This window comes from Salvelinus namaycush, chromosome 28 (assembly GCF_016432855.1).
Source record: "Salvelinus namaycush isolate Seneca chromosome 28, SaNama_1.0, whole genome shotgun sequence".
In the NCBI taxonomy this organism is placed as follows: domain Eukaryota; kingdom Metazoa; phylum Chordata; class Actinopteri; order Salmoniformes; family Salmonidae; genus Salvelinus; species Salvelinus namaycush.
This window is the reverse complement of record NC_052334.1, coordinates 18,949,212-18,973,584: the sequence shown is the minus strand read 5'-3', so window position 1 is coordinate 18,973,584 and position 24,373 is coordinate 18,949,212. Positions and strand designations below refer to the sequence as shown.

Genomic DNA, 24,373 nt, shown 5'->3' with positions numbered 1-24,373 from the left:
AGGTCTATGTTGACTGCAGACTACTTTACAGTTGTTGCTGACTTTCTTGACTAGCCAAGTGACAAGCAGAATCAATTAGTCATGAAATACATAGCAGAGTAGCTAAGCAACAATCAAAAACCCATGATGCCTTCATGTGTTTTTCACCTCTCCATCACATACACAAAGTAAACAGTGGTATGCTGTCTGAAAATAAAGCAATCCAGCATCTGAGCTTTCATCACAAAACAGGTTTAATTATATTATGTTTTTTAAATAAATGTAATTCTTCAACCCCTTTTTTCTTCTTTTCATTCATATTATATCTGGGCCACCTTAAAGCAACTTACTGTACATTTAAACGGGATATGAACTGGGCCAAGCCTTCCCTCTCTCTGCCATTCCCTCTTCCACTCCACAATAAAAAAATATCTGATGGTCAAAGAAACAATAAAAATCCCCAAATGAGAGATTAAAAACCAAGAAGGAAACAAAGAGAAAAAACTATCATAAATACCAGATAGTCTTGTTCCATATTAACTCATATACTGAATACTTCTTGGCTGTTCCTAAGCAAAAATATACGCAAAATTACTACAAGATACAATATATCAGTGTACTGCGTTTAATAACAATATACAGGTTTGTAATACTGTGTAAAGCACACATGGGAGTGACACTCCTTTTCACAATAGGCGAGTTTGGTGCTCCTCTATAGCTCGCAATCGTTTTTTTTATTATTATTATTTTTTTTTTTACATTTTTCATATTTTCTGTGTGGCTGGAGGGTACCAGTACCAGACTGATACCAGGCTACCTGGTACTGCAGGGTCAAAGTCCACAAAACCAAAGAGACAACTGAACTGACAGAAACCAATCAATCATTGGGGAGACATACACACACAAGTGAAAAGAAACAAATGTGGAAGTGGGGAGAAAAATGGTGCGAGAGAATGAATGTAAGTGTGTGTATGGAGATCTTCCCTTGTTTTTTTATTTTAGTCCCTGTACATACAGGACCTTAACATGTTCGCCTCTTGGAGGAGGGGTTGAGAGGGACGAGGGGTTAAATTCATTTCCTCATGGCTAATGGGTCCATAATATAATACCAGCATAGCTTCAGCATGAGTCAGGTCAGGAGGGGTGAGAGGGTGGTCCTTATAGAGAAGGGGTGCCCTCTTGGTCAGGGCGGGGCCTCCCAGGTATCTCACTCAGTCAGGACATCCCACAAAGGGAGAGAGGTACAGAAGCACCAAAGTGTGAGAGGGACAGAGAGGAGAGAGAAAGAGCAAAGAGTAGAACCAGAGATGGAAAATGGGTTTGTATTCAAGGAGAGTCGGTGGGGTTCTCAAATAGGAGGGAAGTTAAAACAATCTGTTATTTTTGCTGTTCATTTCAAGTCTTAATGTCCAAAGAATATTTTTACCCCCACACAAGTTCCTTATCGCGTTAGAATTTTTTTTTAAACAATTTTTATTTTGCAATAATAGCAGTTTAAGGATAAAAGTTATTTACAGTGCTGTTGAAATAATGAAACAACGTGTGAATCTACCATAAAGTAAGTCGCACAATACAGAAAAAAACAACAAAAAACCCGGTCGCTCCATGCCGTTCCAGATGGCCGTTCCAGATGGCCGTTCCAGATGGCCGTTCCAGATGGCCGTTCCAGATGGCCGTTCCAGATGGCCGTTCCAGATGGCCGTTCCAGATGGCCGTTCCAGATGGCCGTACAGGATCCGCAGGGCGTGCTCCGGTGGACATGGATGGGAGAGGAGGCGCTTCGTTAAGTGGGAATTATCCCGTCACGCCTAAGGTTCCTCTTCAGCTCCAGGTCCTCTAACTTCTTCCAAAGCTCCTCCCTCTCCTTCTCCTTCTCCTTCTCACTGCAGACAGTACAGGGGGGGGGGGGGGGGGGGCAAGGTAGGACTAGCTGCAGATTACTGCGATATTACTACTGGGTTTACCACCACTAAGTACATATCCTTATCCTGCTAGTCAAGAATCACAATATTACACACACCACACAGTGTATGAGGGAAAAGTGTTATTCTGTATAAAAACAAACAGTCATTTTTCTGTATTGTAATTTTCCGTGTAGTGAGCATGGGCCTATTTGAATAGGTGTCTAAAACTATACACGCTTAATACAACAGCACTATGCAGGACCACACCACAGAGGCCCCATTAATGATGCAGCATATCTTACCGCTGGCGGTCTGACTTGTAAGTAGCTGTGAGCTCATCAAACAAGGTACTGTTCATCTCCATGAAGGCTTTCAGTACGTTGTACACCAACGCCACTATCGCCCTTCAAGGCAAAATAAAAAAACATGTAAAAAAACAGCCAATTTCAACTCTTTCACAACTTATGTTTTCTCTAATGAAAACAAATACAAGATGATAAATCAAGTTTTTTGATAGGACCAATCTATGTGTGAGGGTGTGTTGAGGTGGACTCACGGGTTCCAGTGTTCTTTGGAGATCCTGTACAGGCTGGCGAACATGATGGGTAAGATAACGCTGGAGTTCTCCTCAATCAGACTCATGATGTACTCATTGTTCCAGTAGTACAGGGCCCTTTCTGCCACCTGCCAGGGACACAGAGATTTAATACACAATACCTGCACCCATACGCACTAGCCTCTTTTCAGATTTATTTTGTGATCCTATGGTTATTGTCATGACAACGACCATAGAAGTTAGCTATACAGCACAAACAGATCTGGGACCAGGCTAAACCCTCCAACAACAACCATGTACTTATAAGAGCACCATAGATATGCTGAGATTACCCCTAAAAAACAGGGTCCGTGCTATCCGGGATCCTTGGGACGTCCCTTTGAAGATTAAATAAGGGACGTGGTAGGTCAGGGACAGGTTATGGTAAGAGTATGGGTTAAGATTAGGGTTTAGGGTAGGGACATCCCAAGGATCTCAGACAGCATTGACCTAAAAACCCACCAGGATTTGTGTCCTTCTCTATAGACTGACCTGGAAGTGTGGGCTGGATACGCATCTGGAGATCTGTTTGAAAAGCGGCTCCTGGATCTTGACGAACTGTGTCGGCTCGATCACGTCTAGGATCTCCTCCAGCTCCCCCAGGTACATAACCTGAGAACACACACAGTTACAAACACACCTGAGGTACATCACCTGACAGGGTTTGACATTTAGGTAAATTAGATTGTGGAACACTAGGCTAGTAACAAGTAAAAAGTACTGTCCCGAATGAGAAAATTACTGGTCTGGGCCAGATCACAGGAAAGCAAGTAATGCACGCAGAATTTCAACCATGGGGGGGGTTTAATTTGCAGTCTGGACAAGTACCTTATAGGCGATTGTAGCCAACCATACATTCTGATATTTACACTGATTGGAAAACAAAAATAAAACCATGCCAACTCTCAGAACAACTCTGTTGTTCTGCCCCTGAACAAGGCAGTTAACCCACTGTTCCTAGGCCGTCATTGAAAATAAGAATTTGTTCTTAACTGACTTGCCTAGTTAAATGAAGGTAAAAAAATAATACAAATAAAAACACTGAGCGCACAACACATTAGGATCACCTCTTTCCATGACAGACTGACCAGCTACGCCACCTGTTAAATCCACTTCAGTATAGATGAAGGGGGGGAGACAGGTTAAAGAATAATTTTTAAGCCTTGCGACATGGATAGTGCATGTGTGCCATTCAGAGGGTGAATTTTTATTTTATTTAACTAGGCAAGTCAGTTAAAACAAATTCTTATTTTACAATGACGGCCAAACCCGGATGACGCTGGGCCAATTGTGCGCCGCCCTATGGGACCCCCGATCACGGCCTGTTGTGATATAGCCCGGGATCGTACCAGGGTCTGTAGTGACACCTCTAGCACTGAGATGCGGTGCCTTGTGCCACTCAGGAGCCAAAAGATTTAAGTGCCTTTGAACGGAGTATGGTAGTAGGTGCCAAGCGAACCGGTTTGAGAGTGTCAAGAACTGCAAAGCTGCTGGGTTTTCCCACTCTCAACAGTTTCCCGTGTGTATAAAGAATGGTCCACCACCCAAAGGACATCCTACCAACTTGACAACTGTGGGAAGCATTGGAATCAACATGGTCCAGCATCCCTGTGGAATGCTTGACACATTTTAGTCCATGCCCCGACAAATTGAGGCAGTTCTGAGGGCAAAAAGAAGGTGCAACTCAATATTAGGAAGCCATTACTAATGTTTTGTACACTCAGTGAATAGCCTTAACATATGACACTTCATAAAATGTAATATTCCCCCCTAGAAAGGAGGCCAATAGCATATTGAAGAAAAGTAATTTCTTTAGGGCCTATACATGGTCCATATTGCAGGCAGGTGTGCTATTTTAACAATAAACATTATCACATGTAGCCTGATGCAGCATCGTGGCTACATGGCTGAATGCTCAGCTGCATTGTTTACCCCAATGGGATAATCAGTTAGCTAGATCACAGACTTGATATGTCCTTGCTGCTTGTTTAATGTCCTAAAAACTGCCACTAGCATGAATAAAATTGTGATTTGTACAGTGTTTATAAATACAGAGTTATTGTGTCAATTTCAGTGAATATAGGCCTACTGTTTATGCACTCGAATGGCAGTTATGTAAATGTTAACACAAAATGCTTATTTTTTTGTCATGCTAGACACTCAGATGTGTAAATAAGATTCAGTTTTACCAAGTGACGTGTAAATTATGTTTTAACAAGCAAGCAGCTACATAGTGTACGCCTACGTGAACCTTTCTTTGCAATTATGGCATTGCTGTGTAGGATGTCTGATATGAGAAAAGGCAGGTGGAGGTCTTTTATTCTGCGATTGTGAAACGCCCATGCCAATCTTTAACTCTGCCTCCACTGAGACAGGTCTGGGGCAAGTACAGAGGCAAAAAAAGGTATGCGAACCCTTCGGAAATACCTGGATTTCTGCATAAATTGGTCATAAAATTTGATCCGATCTTCATCTAGGTCACAACAATGTGTTTGTCTAGTCTGCTTAAACTAACAACACACAATTATACGTTTTCATGTCTTACTTGAACACACCGTGTAAAGATTCACAGTGCAGGGTGGGAAAAGTATGTGAACCCTTGGATTTAATAACTGGTTGACCCTCCACTTTGGCAGCAATAACCTCAACCAAACATTTTCTGTAGTTGAGGATCAGACCTGCACAACGTTCAGTAGGAATTTTAGACAATTCCTCTTTACAAAACTGTTTCAGTTCAGCAATATTCTTTCGATGTCTGGTGTGAACTGCTCTCGAGGTCATGCCACAACATCTCAAATCGGGTTGAGGTCAGGGCTCTGATTGGGCCACTCCAGAAGGCGTATTTTCTTCTGTTGAAGCCATTCTGTTGTTGATTTACTTCTGTGTTTTAGGTAGTTGTCCTGTTGCATCACCCAACTTCTGTTGAGCTTTAATTGGCGGACAAAGAACCTAACATTCTCCTGCAAAATGTCTTGATAAACGTGGGAATTGATTTTTCTGTCGATGATAGCAAGCTGTTCAGGCCCTGAGGCAGCCCCAAACCATGATGCTTCCTCCACCATACTTTACAGCTGGGATGATGTTTTGATGTTGGTGTGCTGTGCCTTGTTTTCTCCACACATAGTGTTGTGTGTTCCTTCCAAACAACTCAACTGTAGTTTAATCTGTCCACAGAATATTTTGCCAGTAGCGCTGTGGAACATCCAGGTACTCTTTTGCGAACTTCAGACGTGCAGCAATGTTTTTTTGGACAGCAGTGGCTTCTTCCGTGGTGTCCTCCCATGAGCACCATTCTTGTTAAGTTTGTTACGTATCGTAGACTCGTCAACAGAGATGTTAGCATGTTCCAGATATTTCTGTAAGTCTTTGGCTGACACTCTAGGATTCTTCTTAACCTCATTGAGCATTCTGCGCTGCACTCTTGCAGTCATCATTGCAGGACGGCCACTCCTAGAGAGAGTAGCAACAGTGCTGAACTTTCTCCATTTATAGGCAATTTGTCTTACTGTGGACTGATGAACATCAAGGCTTTTAGAGATACTTTTCTAACCCTTTCCAGCTTCATGCAAGTCAACAATTCTTAATCTTAGGTCTTCTGAGAGCTCTTTTGTTCGAGGCATGGTTCACATCAGGCAATGCCTCTTGTGAATAGCAAACTCAAATTTTGTGAGTTTTTTTATAGGGCAAGGCAGCTCTAACCAACATCTCCAATCTCGTCTCATTGATTGGACTCCAGGTTAGCGGACTCCTAATTCCATTTAGCTTTTGGAGAAGTCATTATCCTAGGTGTTCACATACTTTTCCCAACATACACTGAATGTTTAAATGATTCAATATAGACAAAAAATATATTGATTTGTGTGTTATTAGTTGAAACACAGTGTTTGTCTATTGTTGTGACTTAGATGAAGATCAGATCAAATTTGATGACCAATTTAGAAATCCAGGTAATTCCAAAGGGTTCACATACTTTTTCTTGCCACTGTATGCTGACCATACTGAGGCTTTGACATTCTTGCCTCAGCTTGGAAACCGAATGTTGGTTGATAGCAAGAGTGAAGCGTCAGACGTCGGTTAGATTGTGAAAGATGAAATATAAATAATAATTGTTCTGTTTTGGAGTTTGAAAATGTACTGCCCCACGCGGGCCATATGAAAGCTTGATTAACTGGCCAGGTTAGCTTGGCAGATGTTGCCGTGCCAGCGGGCAGCCCTGAATTAGTTACTAACACACCCTAACCCAGGTACACCACCTGAGAACACAGTTACAAACACCTGAGCAGGACAACACATCAGGTCGTTACTATCCAGGTAACAGATCTAAACTCCCATTAACATTAGCAGCTCAGTGCTCCAGACCAAGGAAGGGAAACTTCCAGTGCTCTTACCTCTTTTTGACTGCAGGTTTTTGGCCAGAACTTCAGTAAGCCCCTGATGACCTATAGATAGATTAGATTAATAGATGTGAGATAGGCGTGAGAGAGAAATGTGTGACTGAAGGGAGACGATGACTGATTAAAAGACCCTTCTGATTACAAAGTGGTGTGACCATGGGCGAGATAACACTTACTGGTTCTGTTAACGCTGGGTCTTTCTCTAGGAACTGTACAATGCAATACGCCAACTGGAAAAATAAGTCGCGATAAAGAAAAACATTGTCAATGTTATGGTTGGAAAATGTGGAACACCAATTAGGATCGACTCACTGGACAGACTCAATCATGTAGAACAGGGCTCTCCAACCCTGTTTCTGGAGAGCTATCGTCCTGTCAGTTCTCTCCAACTCTAATCTAGTGCACCCAATTCCAATATTTAGCTGGTTGATAAGTTCCAACTGGGGTTGGAGCGAAAACCTACAGGAGGGTAGTTTTCCAGGAACCGGGTTGGAGAACCAAACCCGGATGTTGAACATCAACAAAATTAGGATTGCACACAGTCATACACACAGTACCTGTGCATGGAAGAGGGACAGACTCCTGACAGTGTGGAGGGGGATCAACACTTTGACCAGAAACTGTTTGTGCTCTGCTTTGAGCGGCAGGGCAAAACCATTGATTATGCTGCAAGAGAGTGGGAGAGGAGAACGCATCGCTAAGCCAGGATGGCAAATTACACGTCAGTACAAAGAGACAAGAATTTAGTATAAAGCTTACTGGAGAATCAATGTTAACAAGACTGAGGCAAAGATACATTCGAGATATTAGCTGATGTACGAAGGGCTATATAAAATAAACTTGATTTGATTAAGGGTCAATAGCTTTTACATGGGCCAACGGAAATTACACAGGTACTGTAGCTACTTCATGCAAAGTTACCAACAAGCTTTAGCCTGGGCTACAGAACTAAGACCCACGGAGGATGAAATGGTAACTCCTTTAACTCTTTACACTTGTACCCGTATACGGTTTGAACATGGCAGATTTGGACACTAATAAGTACCTAAATTGGATCGCAGTGGCTGTACAGTAAAATGTTATAAACTACATCAGAGCTCAGGCTCTGCGCTTCACATGGCTGTATGGGTTTTCGACTGACAGACTTTCGGAAGTTGAGCACCGCACGTGGCAAGATGTTGCTCCCAACCCTCCTGCTAATTGGGCAACTTGCGCACATTTTTTGTTGTCCGAGTGAGGAAAATGCTGTAAATTAAGAGGAATCAATCCACTTTGAAAGATGCGACGTTGAGGATTATAATAAAAAGTGCTTTGGATGTCATACAAGCAAGTCAAACACCCGTAAGTCTAGGGTTGTCTGTCCCCAACCCCCAAAAAATCTTGGTCGACCAAGAGTCGTCTGTTCTTTAGACCAATCGATTGGTCAAAATGTTTAAACATGTCATTTTCCATAGACACATCCTATGTGTTTTTTTTATTTTTTTTATTTTTAATTTTTTTTACCCCCTTTTCTCCCCAATTTTCGTGGTATCCAATCGCTAGTAATTACTATCTTGTCTCATCGCTACAACTCCCGTACGGGCTCGGGAGAGACGAAGGTCGAAAGTCATGCGTCCTCCGAAGCACAACCCAACCAAGCCGCACTGCTTCTTAACACAGCGCGCCTCCAACCCGGAAGCCAGCCGCACCAATGTGTCGGAGGAAACACCGTGCGCCCGCCCCCCTTGGTTAGCGCGCACTGCGCCCGGCCCGCCACAGGAGTCGCTGGAGCGCGATGAGACAAGGATATCCCTACCGGCCAAACCCTCCCTAACCCGGACGACGCTAGGCCAATTGTGCGTCGCCCCACGGACTCCCCGGTCGCGGCCGGCTGCGACAGAGCCTGGGCGCGAACCCAGAGACTCTGGTGGCACAGCTAGCGCTGCGATGCAGTGCCCTAGACCACTGCGCCACCCGGGAGGCACATCCTATGTGTTTTAATCAAATTAACTATATTCACTGAGCTTGACTGATGCTTTAAGCACACGGTTTGATTAAATAATTAAGACACACAAATGACTAGAGGGAGTTCGACCAGCAATTGATTTGATTGTGCCAGCCTCAGACTCGCTACTTTGTGTTAAAAGAAAAAGACTGAGTGATTGTGTGACTAGCACCGCTCTCTCTTCCATGCTATAGCGACCACCACAGTGTTTATCGCGCTGTTCGTGTTGCTGAAACTGCAATATAATTACAGAATTCTGACAGAAAAGTTCTGTTAACGAAAGCCCTCATTTGTTTAGAAAAAAACATTCCCTATTCCCTCAACCCTTGATCTCTTTACGTGACACATGTATGCATTAAATGCACTTGACCAATAGGGCCTGACCTAAGCACATCAATAAATTGGTTATAACAAACTCCGAACATTAACAGCAAAATGGATGCAGAGGACGTGACAAAAACTCAAAATGGGGGAATGTTTACTGGTTGCTCATGAGGTAAAGGGGAAGTCAGATGTGTGGAAATTTGATTAATTATGGAAAAGACTGGACCTCAAGAAAAATAAGGTAAGGAGCAAGAACTGCCAAACAGGTGCAGTTGAATTACAATATAATTTTTCTGACCGTTGGGAACAATGTAAACACTAAATAAATTCTAAGCGTACCAGAGTCTGTTGTAACTTTTTTGTTAAGCCTTTATTACAGCAAAGACTAAAAACAGCCGCATTGTGAATGCAATTTCCATAATAGAACGGTTTATTTATGATTTAAGCTAATTATTCAAGGCTAGCTTTATTTTAAAACTAAAATGCTTGATTGCATTTCAATTCTTGAATGACTCGTATACTGTGTGATGACATGAACAAAATAATGACTGATTGTATAGGCTACTGTATCAAATATTGAAATATAGGCAGGCCTAAGTAAGTTACAGTATAGAGACTTAACAGGATGCGCTCTTAGGACTACAGCTCAATGGTGGTTGTACAAGGCTGCTATACTAAGCCTACTAATGATGACATTACTTATTATTATGATAATGATCATAATAGTAATAATAACAATCAGTAGATCAAGAAAAAAAAGAACATTATTATGAATATAATTTTTTGGACGATATGGAACAGTGTCAACACTAAATACATTTTATAATACCAGAGGCTATTCTAACGAAAAGCAAAGATAAAAACAGCAGAATTTGTAAAATTGTTTACATGTTGTTGCGAGGCTTGGTGCTCACGGAACCAGTAGGCTATTAAACACTCAAACCAGCAACAGAAGCAGGATCTGTCTTATTTCTGTAGATATACAGTGAATTCGGAAAGTATTCAGACCCCTTAAATTTTCCACATTTGTTAAGTTACAGCCATATTCTGAAATGGATTAAATCGGCGGTGTCAGAGAAAGGCCCTAAAAATTGTCAAAGACTTCAGCCACCCTAGTCATAGACTGTTCTCTCTGCTACCGCACGGCAAGCGGTACCGGAGCACCAAGTCTAGGTCCAAGAAGCTTCTAAACAGCTTCCACCCCCAAGCCATAAGACTCCTGAACATCTAATCAAATGGATACCCAGACTATTTGCATTCCCCCCCCCCCCCCCCCCCCCTTCAACGCTGCTGCTACTACTCTCTCTTATTATCTATGCATAGCCACTTTAGTAACTCTACCTACATGTACATATTACCTCGACTAACTGGTGCCCCCATATTACCTCGACTAATCGGTGCCCCTGCACATTGACTCTGTACCGGTACCCCCTTTATATAGCTTTGCGATTGTTATTTACTGCTGCTCTTTAATTATTTTGGACTTTTTTTCTTTCTTTTTTCCCCTTAAAACTGCATTGTTGGCTTGTAAGTATTTTACTAAGTTCTACACCTGTTGTATTCGGCGCATGTGACAAATAAAATAACGTTTTTCCCCTTTCCCCAGTCTACACACAATAACCCATAATGACAAAGCACAAACAGGTTTTTAGAAATGTTTGCTAATTTATCAAAAATGTTAAACGGAAATATCATATTTACATAAGTATTCAGACCCTTTACTCAGTACTTTGTTGAAACATTTTTGGCAGCGATTACAGCCTTGAGTCTCCTTGGGTATGACGCTACAAGCTCGGCACACCTGTATTTGGGGAGTTTCTCCCATTCTTCTCTGCAGATCCTCTCAAGCTCTGCCATGTTGGATGGGGAGCGTTGCAGCGAAGCTATTTTCAGGTCTCTCCAGACATGTTTAAATCAGGTTCAAGTTCGGGCTCCGGCTGGGCCACTCAAGGATATTTAGAGACTTGTCCCGAAGCCACTCCTGCGTTGCCTTGGTTGTATGCTTAGGGTCGTTGTCCTGTTGTAAGGTGAACCTTCACCCCAGTCTGAGGTCCTGAGCGCTCTGGAGCAGGTTTTCATCAAGGCTCTCGCTGTACTTTTCTCCGTTCATCTTTGCCTCGATCCTGACTAGTCTCCCAGTCCCTGCTGCTGAAAAACATTCTAACAGCATGATGCTGCCACCGCCATGTTTCACCATAGGGATGGTGCCAGTTTTCCTCCATACGTGACGCTTGGCATTCAGGCCAAATAGTTCAATCTTGGTTTCATCAGACCGGAGAATCTTGTTTCTCATGGTCTGAGTCTTTGGGTGCCTTTTGGCAAATTACAAGCGGACTACCATGTGTGTTTTTTTTTTACTGAGGAGTGGCTTCCATCTGGCCACTACCATAAAGGCCTGATTGCTGGAGTGCTGCAGAGATGCTAGAACCTTCCAAAAAGAGCCATCTCCACAGAGGAACTCCAGAGCTCTGTCAGAGTGAACATCGGGTTCTTGGTCACCTCCCTGACCAAGGCCCTTCTCCTACGATTGCTCAGTTTGGCCAAACGGCCATCTCTAGGAAGAGTCTTGGTGGTTCCAAACTTCTTCAATTTAAAAACGACGGAGGCCACTGTGTTCTTGGGGACCTTCAATGGGGCAGACATTTTTGGTACCCTTCCCCATCCTGTCCTGGAGCTCTATGGACAATTCCTTCGACCTCATGGCTTGGTCTTTGCTCTGACATGCACTGTCAACTGTGGGACCTTATATAGACAGGTGTGTGTCTTTCCAAATCATGTCCAATCAACATAATTTACCACAGGTGGACTCCACTCAAGTTGTAGAAACATTTCAAGGATGATCAATGGAAACAGGATCCACCTGAGCTCAATTGAGTCTCACAGCAAAGGGTCTGAATAATTATGTAAATATTTTAACACAATTGTAAACATTTCTAAAATCCTGTTTTGCTTTGTCATTATAGGGTATTGTGTGTAGATTGCTGAGGGGGGAAAAGCATTTCATCCATTTTAGAATAAGGCTGTAAAGTAACAAAATGTGGAAAAAGTCAAGGGGTCTGAATACTTTCCGAAGGCACTGCATATTCTTTATAAAGCCAGCAACATTTAACAGTTAGTCTATTGATTATAGGCCAAATTAAGTTGGGGTTTCCTTCCTCCTCACTTTTCTTAGACAATAAGGCAAGGGCTGTTTTCTCATCTCCTCATTTTGCTGCTGCCTCCACCACACCAATAATCTGGTTAACTTTGATATTGTGCACATAGCAATATGGTCTAGGAAAAGGCAACAGCGCACTGATGCGTTTCAGAACCATGGACAGCGACCACTATTCAACGTGGAAAAAGTGCATTTTTTATCCCCCCCAAAAATGTGTATTAGTTTTTGTGCCCATAGGCGACGTTGTTGTCGGTGATGTCTAGTGAAGACCTGAATTACAACAGGCCTACAAGCCCTCAGTCCAGCCTCTTTCAGCCAATTGCGGACAGTCTGAGCACTGATGGAGGGATTGTGCGTTCCTGGTGTAACTCGGGGAGTTGTTGCCATCCTGTACCTGTCCCGCAGGTGAGATGTTCGGATGTACCGATCCTGTGCAGGTGTTGTTACACGTGGTCTGCCACTGCGAGGACGATCAGCTGTCCGTCCTGTCTCCCTGTAGCGCTGTCTTAGGCGTCTCACAGTACGGACATTACAATTTATTGCTCTGGCGACATCTGCAGTCCTCATGCCTCCTTGCAGCATGCCTAAGGCACGTTCACGCAGATGAGCAGGGACCCTGGGTATCTTTCTTTTGGTGTTTTTCAGAGTTGGTAGAAAGGCCTCTTTAGTGTCCTAAGTTTTCATAACGGTGACCTTAACTGCCTACCGTCTGTAAGCTGTTAGTGTCTTAACGACCGTTCCACAGGTGCATGTTCATTAATTGTTTTCAAAAGGCCCTCAGGGCCGACAGAGAAGTTCTCCACTTTTTCCCCCTTCCATTTATTCCCATAGTAATTCATTATGGTTTGCATTGCAAATGAAGGCATAAACTGGGTCAAGACACCAGCAGAGTAAGTAGACCGTTAAGTAGTAAAATAAAGGTTAATTAAAAATAAGACCTACAACACTTAACAGCACATTACTCAACACTAGTGAGACTCATGTCGCCTACGGTAGGCCTACAGTATATCTACAAATATTTTTTCATCTCTACATGTAGGTCTCCTGATTTAAACCCGATCAAACTTGTTGCAACTAAAATGTAGTAGAAATAATCTGCATGTTTGCCTGGCATGGATTGTGACTCCATCTTGTTCTTCGCCCTCTCCAACTCCGCCAATAATAACATTTAGAGGATTGGAGGATTCTAAATTAAAATCTAATCTGTGAGAATATCTAAGGGGCTTTTATATAATTATAATGCAGGGTTAATAATAATAATAATAATCGGTTTGTTTAAAAAAGTACCGAAAGTGAACGATTATAATCTGAATAAAGGGGAAAAGGCCATTCTTGAACATGGGGTGAGACATTCTTACTAATTTGTAAATAAAGCCAGTTTGTTATTTAGAATTATTTATTTCTGTTTTTAGAGGGAGAGAAACCAAAAGCTCACAGCGCCTATTTTTCGGAAAATCGTCAGTCCAAATGTCAAGTGAAATACTCCCATGTTATTTACCCAAGTTCTCTCTTAACTCCAGGACCACCGATAGTTTTTGTTGTTATTGCAGGACTCTAGTGCCAGAGGAGAGACTCTCAGATGGAAAACGCCTCCATTAATTGCCACAGTTTAGACTACCGGTAGAGCAGAGTTCTAACTCCCCCTTGTGATAGTGTGGTGCAATGACAGAATGCAACCATCTACCACAAACGGTCACGGCATAAACTCTGAACTTTTAAAGGAAGAACCACTATAGGAGAGCAAAATAAAAAATAAAATCACCTTATAATTGAATACTGAGTCATAAAAGTGCATTGAAATTACTTAGGAACTGTGCACATTTGAGAGTTGTGTGACAACTGAGACACCAGTTAGTCCTCTCACTCAAACCCTTGTCATTTATTTGTCTTGTGTTGCACCTAACCCACATTTTTCAAGAATATTCTTATGTTAGTGAATGTATCCAGAGTATTTCTAGATTTAGTTATCAACAAATGCGACGAAAAGTACAGTAAATGTAAAATACACAGTGTAATGTTTGGATTCAGTCTTGTGTCAGGTGAACCTGTTACGTCCTCAACTTTGGTATAATACGTTTCCCATAATCTCCAAACTGTTCCTTTTCAATTGCTATCATGCTTAGGCATATGCCTTTCATATTTATTTTGTAAGAAACATTTCAATTTATCCCTATCCATATAGTCCAATTCCCACAAGTGTAAAGGGTTAAGACGGCGCCTGAGAACAAAGGAGTCAGAACTAACCATAAATGAATCCAGGGTCACGTACCTTCCCAAGATCTCCAGCAACTCAGCAACCCCGTTAAAGTGCTCAGTCTCATAAACAAAACTTTACGAGAGAGGAGAGAGTGGACAAACGTTAGTGAAACATCAGTGAAAGTACCACGACGGTCTGAGTAGAGAATGAGGAGCGCCGTCTTACCGTAGAAAAATATTATTTATCTGTTTTCGTATAAAAGCCCTCAGCCCCAGGAATTTCCCATAGATTCTGTGTAAGACTGTTTTCAGGTAATCTCTCTCCCGAGGGTCCTCACTGTCAAAGAGCTCCAAGAGCTACAGAGAGCCAGGGAGAAAGAACAAAAAGGGAAAGAAAAAGATATGAAACAACTACAAACTCCTCAAACTTGTACAACACTAGTCTACATTTTTTAAAGTGCAGCTTCAATGTAACAGTCTCACTCACCTGTAGAACAAATTTCTGGTCTATGTACTTTTTGGCAATGCTGGGCTGGAATTCTTGACTCTCCAAGAATCGTATGAAGAACTCATACACCAGCTATGATACAGTGAAAGAAAGAGCGCGATGGAGATGTTAAGGAGGCAGAGCAGCAGTTACAAAGAAACGGGGGTGAGAGAATGAACACCTGACAATAGACCCGTAATAATAGCTCAAATGTCCACATACAAAAGAACATTATATCAAAAATAGCTATGACACCAGGAAGGTTCTCATGGGGGGGGGAGACGAAACTCAGTCTCCAAATGAAGACAGAACGAATACTCACAAAAACGTATACATCAATTCTAGCCTATGCTGTTACCTGTAAGTGCGGCCATGAGGCCTCGAGTGTGGGTTCATCCTCCTCTGGGTCAAACTCATTACTGTCCGTGGGCGGAAGGGTCCGGAATATGTTGTAAGACACCTGGAAGACAGGATAAAGGGGTATATCAACTGATTTCACTGGAAAGTAAGGCAATTGACAGAGTAATATAACAATCAGTTTTATAGCCAACTCAGGCACTTCAATACTGATGTGAAACCCAAATGTTGACTGAATGGGCATTGTTCTTGTCAACTAGCTAAATTAAATTAAATACAAACAGCAGAAAATTCCCCACCCTCTTCCACTCGCCACCTACCATCCGTCACTCCCACTTCCTGTTTACTGAAGATCGGGACTTCCTTCCCCCACACCTTAAGTAGGTTCACCTGATTCCAGTCAAGGTGGTTACCTGATTGAATTGTTTTGGTTAGTTTTTTAAAATTTAGTTTATAGTCCTATCCTTTGAAGTGTATCTCCCTTCAATGGATGTGTTATTGACTAAGTAAGTTTATCCTCTCTCCTTTATACCTACGCATTTGGTGTTGACTTTCTTTCTATAGAGTGTTACATGGTTTGCCATGTGTTAGCCACTAGCCGAGCCTTACCTTTTTTGTAGTCCTTGGTTCTTGAGACTATACTGATCAAAAATATAAACGCAACGTGTAAAGTGTTGGTCCCAAGTTTCTTGAGCTCAAATAAAATATCCCGGAAATGTTCCATACGCACAACTTATTTCTCTAAAATGTTTACATCCCTGTTAGTGAGCATTTCTCCTTTGTCAAGATGTTCCATCCATCTGATTAAACAGCATGATCATTACACAGGTGCACCTTGTGCTGGGGACAATAAAAGGTCACTAAAATGTGCAGTTTTGTCACGAAAAACAATGTCACAGATGTGTCAAGTTAAAGGGTCCAATTGGCATGCTGACTGCAGGAATGTCCACCAGAACTGTTGCCAGAGAATGGAATGTTAAATTCTCTACATAAGCCACCTCCAACATTGTTTTAGAGCCTTGTATACTCACCAGACATGCTACCCATTGAAGAGTGGTACAACATTCCACAGGCCACAATCAACAGCCTGATCAACTCTATGCGAAGGAGATGTCGCACTGAATGAGGCAAATGGTCGTCACACCAGATACTGACAAGTTCTGCTCCACCCCCCTACCTTTTTTTTAAGGTATCTGTGACCAACAGAAACATATCTGTATTCCCAGTGATGTGAAATCCATAGATTAGGGCATAATGAAAAATAAAATCCAAATAACATTTTATTGGTCACATACACATGGTTAGCAGATGTTATTCGAGTGTAGTGAAATGCTTGTACTTGTACAGTGCAGCAATATCAACAAGTAATCTAACAATTCCACAACTACCTAATACACACATATCTAAGTAAAAGGATGGAATAAGAAAATGTACATATAAATATATGGATGAGCAATGACCGAGCGGCATAGGCAAGACGCAATAGATGGTATAAAATACAGTATATAAATATGGGATGAGTAATGGAAGATACATAAACATAATTAAAGTGGCATTAATGAAGTAACTAGTGATCCATTTGTTAGAGTGGCTAATCATTTCAAGTCTATGTAGGAAGCAGCCTCTCTGTATTAGTGATGGCTGTTTAACAGTCTGATGGCCTTGAGATAGAAGCTGTTTCTCAGTCTCTTTGATGCACCTGTACTGACCTCGCCTTCTGGATGATAGCGGGGTGAATAGGCAGTGGCTCAGGTGGTTGTTGTCCTTGATGATCTTTATGGCCTTCAGGTGCTATAGGTGTCCTGGAGGGCAGGTAGTTTGCCCCCGGTGGTGCGTTGTGCAGACCGCACCACCCTCTGGAGAGCAATACGATTGTGGGCGGTGCAGTTGCCGTACCAGGCGGTGATACAGCCGGACAGGAAGCTCTCAATTGTGCATCTGTAAAAGTTAGTGAGGGTTTTGGGTGCCAAGCCAAATTTCTTCAGCCTCCTGAGGTTGAAGAGGCGCTGTTGCACCTTCACCACACTGTATGTGTGGGTGGACTATTACACTTTGTCCGTGATGTGTACATTGAGGAACTTAACTTTCCACTGCTGTCCCGTCGATGTGGATAGGGTGGTGCTCCCTCTGCTGTTTCCTGAAGTCCACGATCATCTCCTTTGTTTTGTTGACGTTGAGTGAGGTTGTTTTCCTGACACCACACTCTGAGTGACCTCACCTCCTCCCTACAGTCTGTCTCATCGTTGTTGGTGATCAAGCCTACTACTGTGTTGTCTGCAAACTTGATGATTGAGTTGGAGGTGTGCATGGCCACGCAGTCATGGGTGAACAGGGAGTACAGGAGGGAACTGAGCATGCACCCTTGTGGGGCCCCAGTCTTGAGGGTCAGCGAAGTGGAGATGTTGTTTCCTACCTTCACCACCTGGGGGCGTCCTGTCAGGAAGTCCAGGACCGAATCGCACAGGGCGGGGTTGAGACCCAGGGCCTCCACCTTAATGATGAGCTTGGAGGGTACTATGGTGTTGAATGCTGAGCTGTAGTCAATGAACAGCATTCCTACATAGGTATTCCTCTTGTCCAGATGGGATAGGGCAGTGTGCAGTGTGATGGCGATTGCATCGTCTGTGGACCTATTGGGGCGGTATGCAAATGGCAGTGGGTCTAGGGTGGCAGGTAAGGTGTGAGCTGTAGTCAATGCTGTAGTCAGTGCTACCGGGCAATAGTCATTCAGTTCAGTTACCTTTACCTTTGCCTTCTTGGGTACAGGAACAAAAATGGTGGCCATCTTGAAGCATGTGGGGACAGCAGACTGGGATAGGGAGAGATTGAATGTCCATAAACACACCAGCCAGCTGGTCTGCGCATGCTCTGAGGACACAGCTAGGGATGCCGTCTGTGCAGGCAGCCTTGCGAGAGTTAACATGTTTAAATATCTTACTCACGTCGGCCATGAAGGAGGAGAGCCCACAGTCCTTGGTAGCGGGCCGCTTCGGTGGCACTGTGTTATCCTCAAAGCGGGCAAAGGTGTTTAGTTTGTCTGGAAGCATGGCGGTGTCCGTGACGTGAATGATTTTCTTTTTGTAGTCCGTGATTGTCTGTAGACCCTGCCACATAAGTGTCTGAGCCGTTGAATTGCGACTCCACTTTGTCCCTATAATGACATTTCACTTGTTTGATTGCCTTGCGGAATGAATAACTACATTGTTTGTATTCGGCCATATTCCCGGTCGTCTTTCCATGGTTAAATGCGGTGGTTTGCGCTTTCAGTTTTGCCAATGCCACCATCTGTCCATGGTTTCTGGTTAGGGTAGATTTTAATAGTCATAGTGGGTACAACATCTCTGATGCACTTCCTTAAACTCACTCACCGAATCAGCGTAAAAATCTATTATTCTCTGAGGCTACCCGGGAACATATCCCAGTCCGCGTGATCAAAACAATCTTGAAGCGTGGATTCCGATTGGTCAGACCAGCGTTGAATGGTGCATCATGTTTTTGAGTTTCTGCCTATAGGAGGGGAGAAGCAAAATGGAGTCATGGTCAGATTTGCTGAACGGAGGGAGGGGGAGGGCCTTGTATGCATCGTGGAAGTTAGAGTAGCATTGATTGGGTTTTGCCAGCCTGGGTACTACAATCAATATGCTGATAGAATTTAGGTAGCCTTGTTCTCAAATTTTCTTTGTTAAAATACCCAGCTACAATAAATGCAACCTCAGGGTATATGGTTTCCAGTTTCCATAGAGTCCAGTGGAGTTCCTTGAGGGCCGTCGTGGTATCGGCTTGAGGGGGGATATACACGGTTGTGACAATAACCGACGAGAATTGTCTTGGGAGATAATGCGGTCGGCATTTGATCGTAAGGAATTCTAGGTCAGGTGAACAAAAGGACTTGAGTTCCTGTATGTTACAATTACACCATGAGTCGTTAATCATGAAACATACAACCCCGCCCTCCTTCTTCCCGGAGAAATGTTTACTCCTGTCAGCGCGACACACAAAGTATCCCGGTGGCTGTACAGACTCCGACAGCATGTCCCCAGAGAGCCATGTTTCTGTGAAAAAGAGTATGTTACAATCCCGGATGTCTTTCTGGAAAGCAACCCTTGCCCTAATTTCATCTACCTTGTAATCTAGAGACTGGACATTAGCAAGTAATATACTCGGAAGCGGTGGGTGGTGTGCGCGCCTCCGAAGTCTGACCAGAAGGCCGCTGCGTCTACCTATTCTGAGGCGACGTTGTTTTGGGTCAGCCTCTGGAATCAGTTAGAATGCCTTGGGTGGTTTGAACAAAGGATCCGTTTCGGGAAAGTTGTATTCCTGGTAAGTTGACGTCGCTCTGATATCCAATAGTTCTTCCCGGCTGTATGTAAAAACACTTGAGATTATCTGGGCTAACAATTTAAGAAATAATACATACTGCATAGTTTCCTAAGGACTAGAAGCGAGGTGACCCTCTGTCGGCACCATCTTCCCTTAGAAGAGTCAACTGACTGATTTCCTTATGAACTGTAACTCAGTAAAATTTTGGAAAGTGTTGCATGTTGCGCTTATTTTTCTTCAGTGTAGTTATCCTTTGTATATATTTGATGTTGAACTGACATCTATTCCTTATTGTTTACTCCCAGAATCCTAGGCTAGCAACCATCATATCCAATTACATCCCTTTTCAAAATAAATGGTAAACTAGGAGATGGGTACTCGTGTTCTTACAGACTACTCTGAAGCTGAGTAGTCTGTAAGAACCAGAAACCCTCTGGGATTTTACAAACTAAAATTGTAGCGTGGCTAGGAGTTAGTTTACTTTAAGGCACAATGTGTTGTGGCCTCACCATTTTGACAACCTCCGGGTAGGCCTGTTCTGTCAGGTAGCCCCTGCTGACGGTGACATAGTCCACCAGTTCGTTGAGCGTGGAGCGCTTGTACTCTTTCATCTTTAGGTCAGACAGCGTGTCCATGAAGTCAAAAACAGTACAGCACTGTTGCAGCTTCTTCAGGAACAGCTCCGGCTGCTCCGGCGCTGGCACGTCTACACACATAGGGAGAGAACGAGAAACGGTCAGTAGAGGCCTACTAGTATAGGGAGACTTCTGGTGGAGAGGGGGAGGACAACATTGGAGTAGAGATGGAGAGTGAATGAGGAAAGGAAAAGCTGTGAATTTTAAAGGACCTTCAATTGTTAATTTTTTATATATTCACCCTGATGAACCAATCCAACTAACTCAGTCTTCCATGATTACGTAAGAGATGAGCTGCTATAGAGGCAACGGACCACACGCCACACGAACCTACAGGTCCCTCATTACTGCAGCATGTCACTGTAGTCAGATTACTGTGGATGTTGCTCTCGCTGTTACCAGCGTAGTACAGGTAGAAGCGCAAAGACCATACATACAGTAGAAATCAGAGGAACCTGATCCAGACATGAAATTGCTTCCATCAGAAACCAGTTTGCACAAGATCTTAAATCCAGGCTATATGTACTTATACTTAGGGTATATCTATATAGTCAGTCAGTGCCTGCAGTTTAAACAGGTGGTATAAAAAGTGGATAAAAGTGACCTCATCGCAGGCCATCCCTAAGACTAAGTATCTACACTAAACTATCTACGGTCTTCTCAGCCAAGCATCTGTCAACATGGCATTACACAGGGCAATACAGGTAACAAACAAGATAAAGGCAAAACCAACAGTGTCTTAATAGGGTGTTGGGCCACCCCGAGCCACCAGAACAGCTTCAATGTGCCTTGGCATAGATTCTAAGAGTGTCTGGAACTCTATTGGAGGGATGTGACACCATTCTTCAACGGGAAATTCCATAATTTGGTGTTTTGTTGATGGTGGTGGAAAACGCTCCAGAATCTCCCATGTGTTCAATTGGGTTTATCTGGTGACTCACACACACACACACCTTTAAAGCCCCTATGGTCCTTTCAAGACCCCTCTTTCAAAGTCAAGAGATCTCTTCTAGACACGGTATCCAAAATAATGGGCAACTGGGCATTTTTACATGACCTTAAACATGATGCGATGTTAATTGCTTAATTAACTCAGGAAACACACCAACTCCGCCATGCTGCAGCTCCTTACCAAGAGGGGCCTAGAGCCCAGGGACCAAGATGTGGCCATCATAGAGGAAGACCTCAGCCACACGCCCATCAGGACTGTGCGTTAGTGTGTGCGCGCATTCTTATAACCCTAACATTACTCCTATCATTGATCCTTTGCTCTCTCATGATTGGCTCATGGTCTGCTTCACTCGGTCTGAATGATCTGGAGAAGGTCCACTTGGTCCTTATTGACACGCTGATGTCACTGGCTGCCATGGAGACTGTTGGCAAGGTGAAGATGGCAGCGGAGGCGGAGCAGATGGGGGGGGCGGGGCTCCATGGAATAACACCCTCTTTTGGGTTAACCAGGTAAGACCAGAGCACAACCAGGTCATTCTAGAACACGACAAGGTAATTCTAGAACATGACCAGAACATTCTAGATCACAGCCAGGTCATTCTAGTACACGAACTGGTCATTGTAGATTACGACCATCGTACTGTTGACAATGTGATTGTCTCGATCTCTATCTGCAGTTAAATCAGAAGTTGAGAGCGAGCACTGAGGATGAGGAGGCTCCAACCTGCACAGACCTACAGCCTGTTTAACCAACAGTTAGTGTACACACACACACTAAGGTTGAATGGCAAAAACCCGGTTACTGAGATTTACCGCCCAAAACCAGTCCCCTTTCCCAGGATAAATAACTGCGAGAAACCGGTAAATAATTAGTCATACCGAACAAAAATAAACACAACTAACTTTACTGAGTTACAGTTCATATAAGGAAATCAATTGAAATAAATTCATTAGACCCTAATCTATGGATTTCACATGACTAGGCAGGGGCGCAGCCATGGCTGGGTCTGAGGGCATAGGCCCACCCAATGGGGAGCCAGGCCCAGCCAATGAGAATTCATTTCCCCCCCCAAAAAGGGCTTTATTACAAGCAGAAATACTCCTCTGTTTCGGTGGCTGGTCTCAGACAATCCCGCAGGTGAAGAAGCCGGATGTGGAGGTCCCTGGGCTGGCGTGGTTACACGTGGTCTGCAATTGTGAGGACGTTTGGAAGTACTGACAAATTCTCGAATAAGACGTTGGACGCGGCTTATGGAAAATAAATTAACATTAAATTCTCTGGTAAGAGCTGTGGTGGACATTCCTGCAGTCAGCATGCCAATTGCATGCTCCCTCAAAACTTGAAACATCTGTGGCATTGTGTTGTGTAACAAAACTTCACATTTTAGAGTGGCCTTTAATTGTCCCCAGAACAAGGTGCACCTGTGCAATGATCCTGCTGTCTAATCAGCTTCTTGATATGCCTCACTTGTAAGGTGGATGGATTATCTTGACAAAGGAGAAACACTCACTAACAGGGATGTAAACAAATTTGCAAAAAAGAAACATTTGAGCTCTTATTTCAGCTCATAAAACCAACACTTATGTTGCGTTTATATTTTCGTTCAGGATATAAGAACAGCATGGCGTGAAATGATACGAAATGTTTAAATATGGCTTCTCTGTGGCCTCTGCATGATAAACCATCAACGCTCAGGGTGGGAACAGACAGCCCATCTCAAATTGGAGCGCAGTTCACAATGCATGTAGATCTATCATATCATGGTAACTTTGTTTCTTGTCATAGGTAGGCCTACATTTACTGCAGCATAGTCTATAATATACAGACCGAATGCGTGTCTAATTTACCCATCTCCATCTGGCTTGAGCGGTCACTTATTTTTTTAATTGTGAAGAGATTTTTTTTAACACAGCCTCACTCGAATATCGTTGCTTTAAAATCAGTGCACGTGCAAGCACTCCCCCTCAATTCCATTCAGATTACAAAATAGATAATCCTGTTCTAGATTCACACAGTCAAAAGTTTGGACACTACTCATTCAAGGGTTTCTTTATTTGTACTATTTTCTACATTTTATAACAATAAAGATATCAAAACTATGAAATAACATATGGAATCATGTAGTAACTAAAAAGTGTTGAACAAATCTAAAAATATTTTATATTTGAGATTCCTCAAAGTAGTCACCCTTTGCCTTAACCTCTCTAGGATAGGGTGCAGCATTTTCACGTTTGGATGAAAAGCATACCCAAATTCAACTGCCAGCTACCCATCCCCATAAGATATGCATATTGTTAGTAGATTTGGATAGAAAACACTCTGAAGTTTCTAAAACTGTTTGAATCATGTCTGAGTATAACAGAACGAAACCCCAAGGACAAACCATTCAGATTTTTTTGTTTTTTTGAGGTCACTCTTTTCAATGAGTTTTCATTGGGAAACCAGATTTCTAAGGGACCTGCTTGCTGTTCCTACCGGTTCCACTGGATGTTGGTTGAGGTTATTCCTTTGTGTAATGAAGAAGTACAGCCATCTTGAACGAGAGTCACATTAAGTGTCCTGTTAGATAGAAGCGCGTGAGCAGAAAGCTGGCTATAGTTGGTTTTAATCCTGTATTGAACACAGATCATCCCGTCTTCAATTTGATCAATTATTAACGTTAAAAAATACCTAAAGTTGTATTACAAAAGTAGTTAGAAATTTTTGGGCAAAGTTTACAGGTAACCTTTGAGATATTTTGTCGTCACGTTTGAGCAATTTGGAAGCGGTGTTTTTCTGGATCAAACGCGCCAAATAAATGGACATTTTGGATATATATCGACGGAATTAATCGAACAAAAGGACCATTTGTGATGTTTATGGGACATATTGGAGTGCCAACAACAGAAGCTCGTCAAAGGTAAGGCATGAATTATATTTTTATTTCTGCGTTTTGTGTCACGCCTGCAGGGTTGAAATATGCTTCTCTGTTTACTATTGTGCTATCCTCAGATAATAGCATTGTTTGCTTTCGCCGAAAAGCCTATTTGAATTCTGACATGTTGGCTGGATGACATGTTGGCTGGATTCACAACCAGTGTAGCTTTAAT

The 24,373-nt window shown here is 42.9% G+C and overlaps 1 protein-coding gene across 1 annotated transcript in view; it reads right to left on the bottom strand.

The window, feature by feature from the left end:
• Positions 1-590: 590 nt before the first annotated feature.
• Positions 591-24,373, bottom strand: part of LOC120023397 (serine/threonine-protein phosphatase 2A 56 kDa regulatory subunit epsilon isoform-like) — an 85,581-nt gene continuing 61,798 nt past the window's right edge. The window contains exons 2-13 of the mRNA XM_038967407.1: positions 20,207-20,403; positions 15,379-15,480; positions 15,021-15,113; positions 14,760-14,890; positions 14,607-14,666; positions 7,430-7,538; positions 7,049-7,102; positions 6,867-6,917; positions 2,971-3,090; positions 2,440-2,567; positions 2,186-2,287; positions 591-1,862 (exon numbers count right to left, since the gene is read on the bottom strand). Coding sequence (XP_038823335.1) covers positions 1,763-1,862; positions 2,186-2,287; positions 2,440-2,567; positions 2,971-3,090; positions 6,867-6,917; positions 7,049-7,102; positions 7,430-7,538; positions 14,607-14,666; positions 14,760-14,890; positions 15,021-15,113; positions 15,379-15,480; positions 20,207-20,403 — 1,247 coding nt within the window. The 3' untranslated portion in view covers positions 591-1,762. The remainder of the gene's footprint in view (positions 1,863-2,185; positions 2,288-2,439; positions 2,568-2,970; positions 3,091-6,866; positions 6,918-7,048; positions 7,103-7,429; positions 7,539-14,606; positions 14,667-14,759; positions 14,891-15,020; positions 15,114-15,378; positions 15,481-20,206; positions 20,404-24,373) is intronic.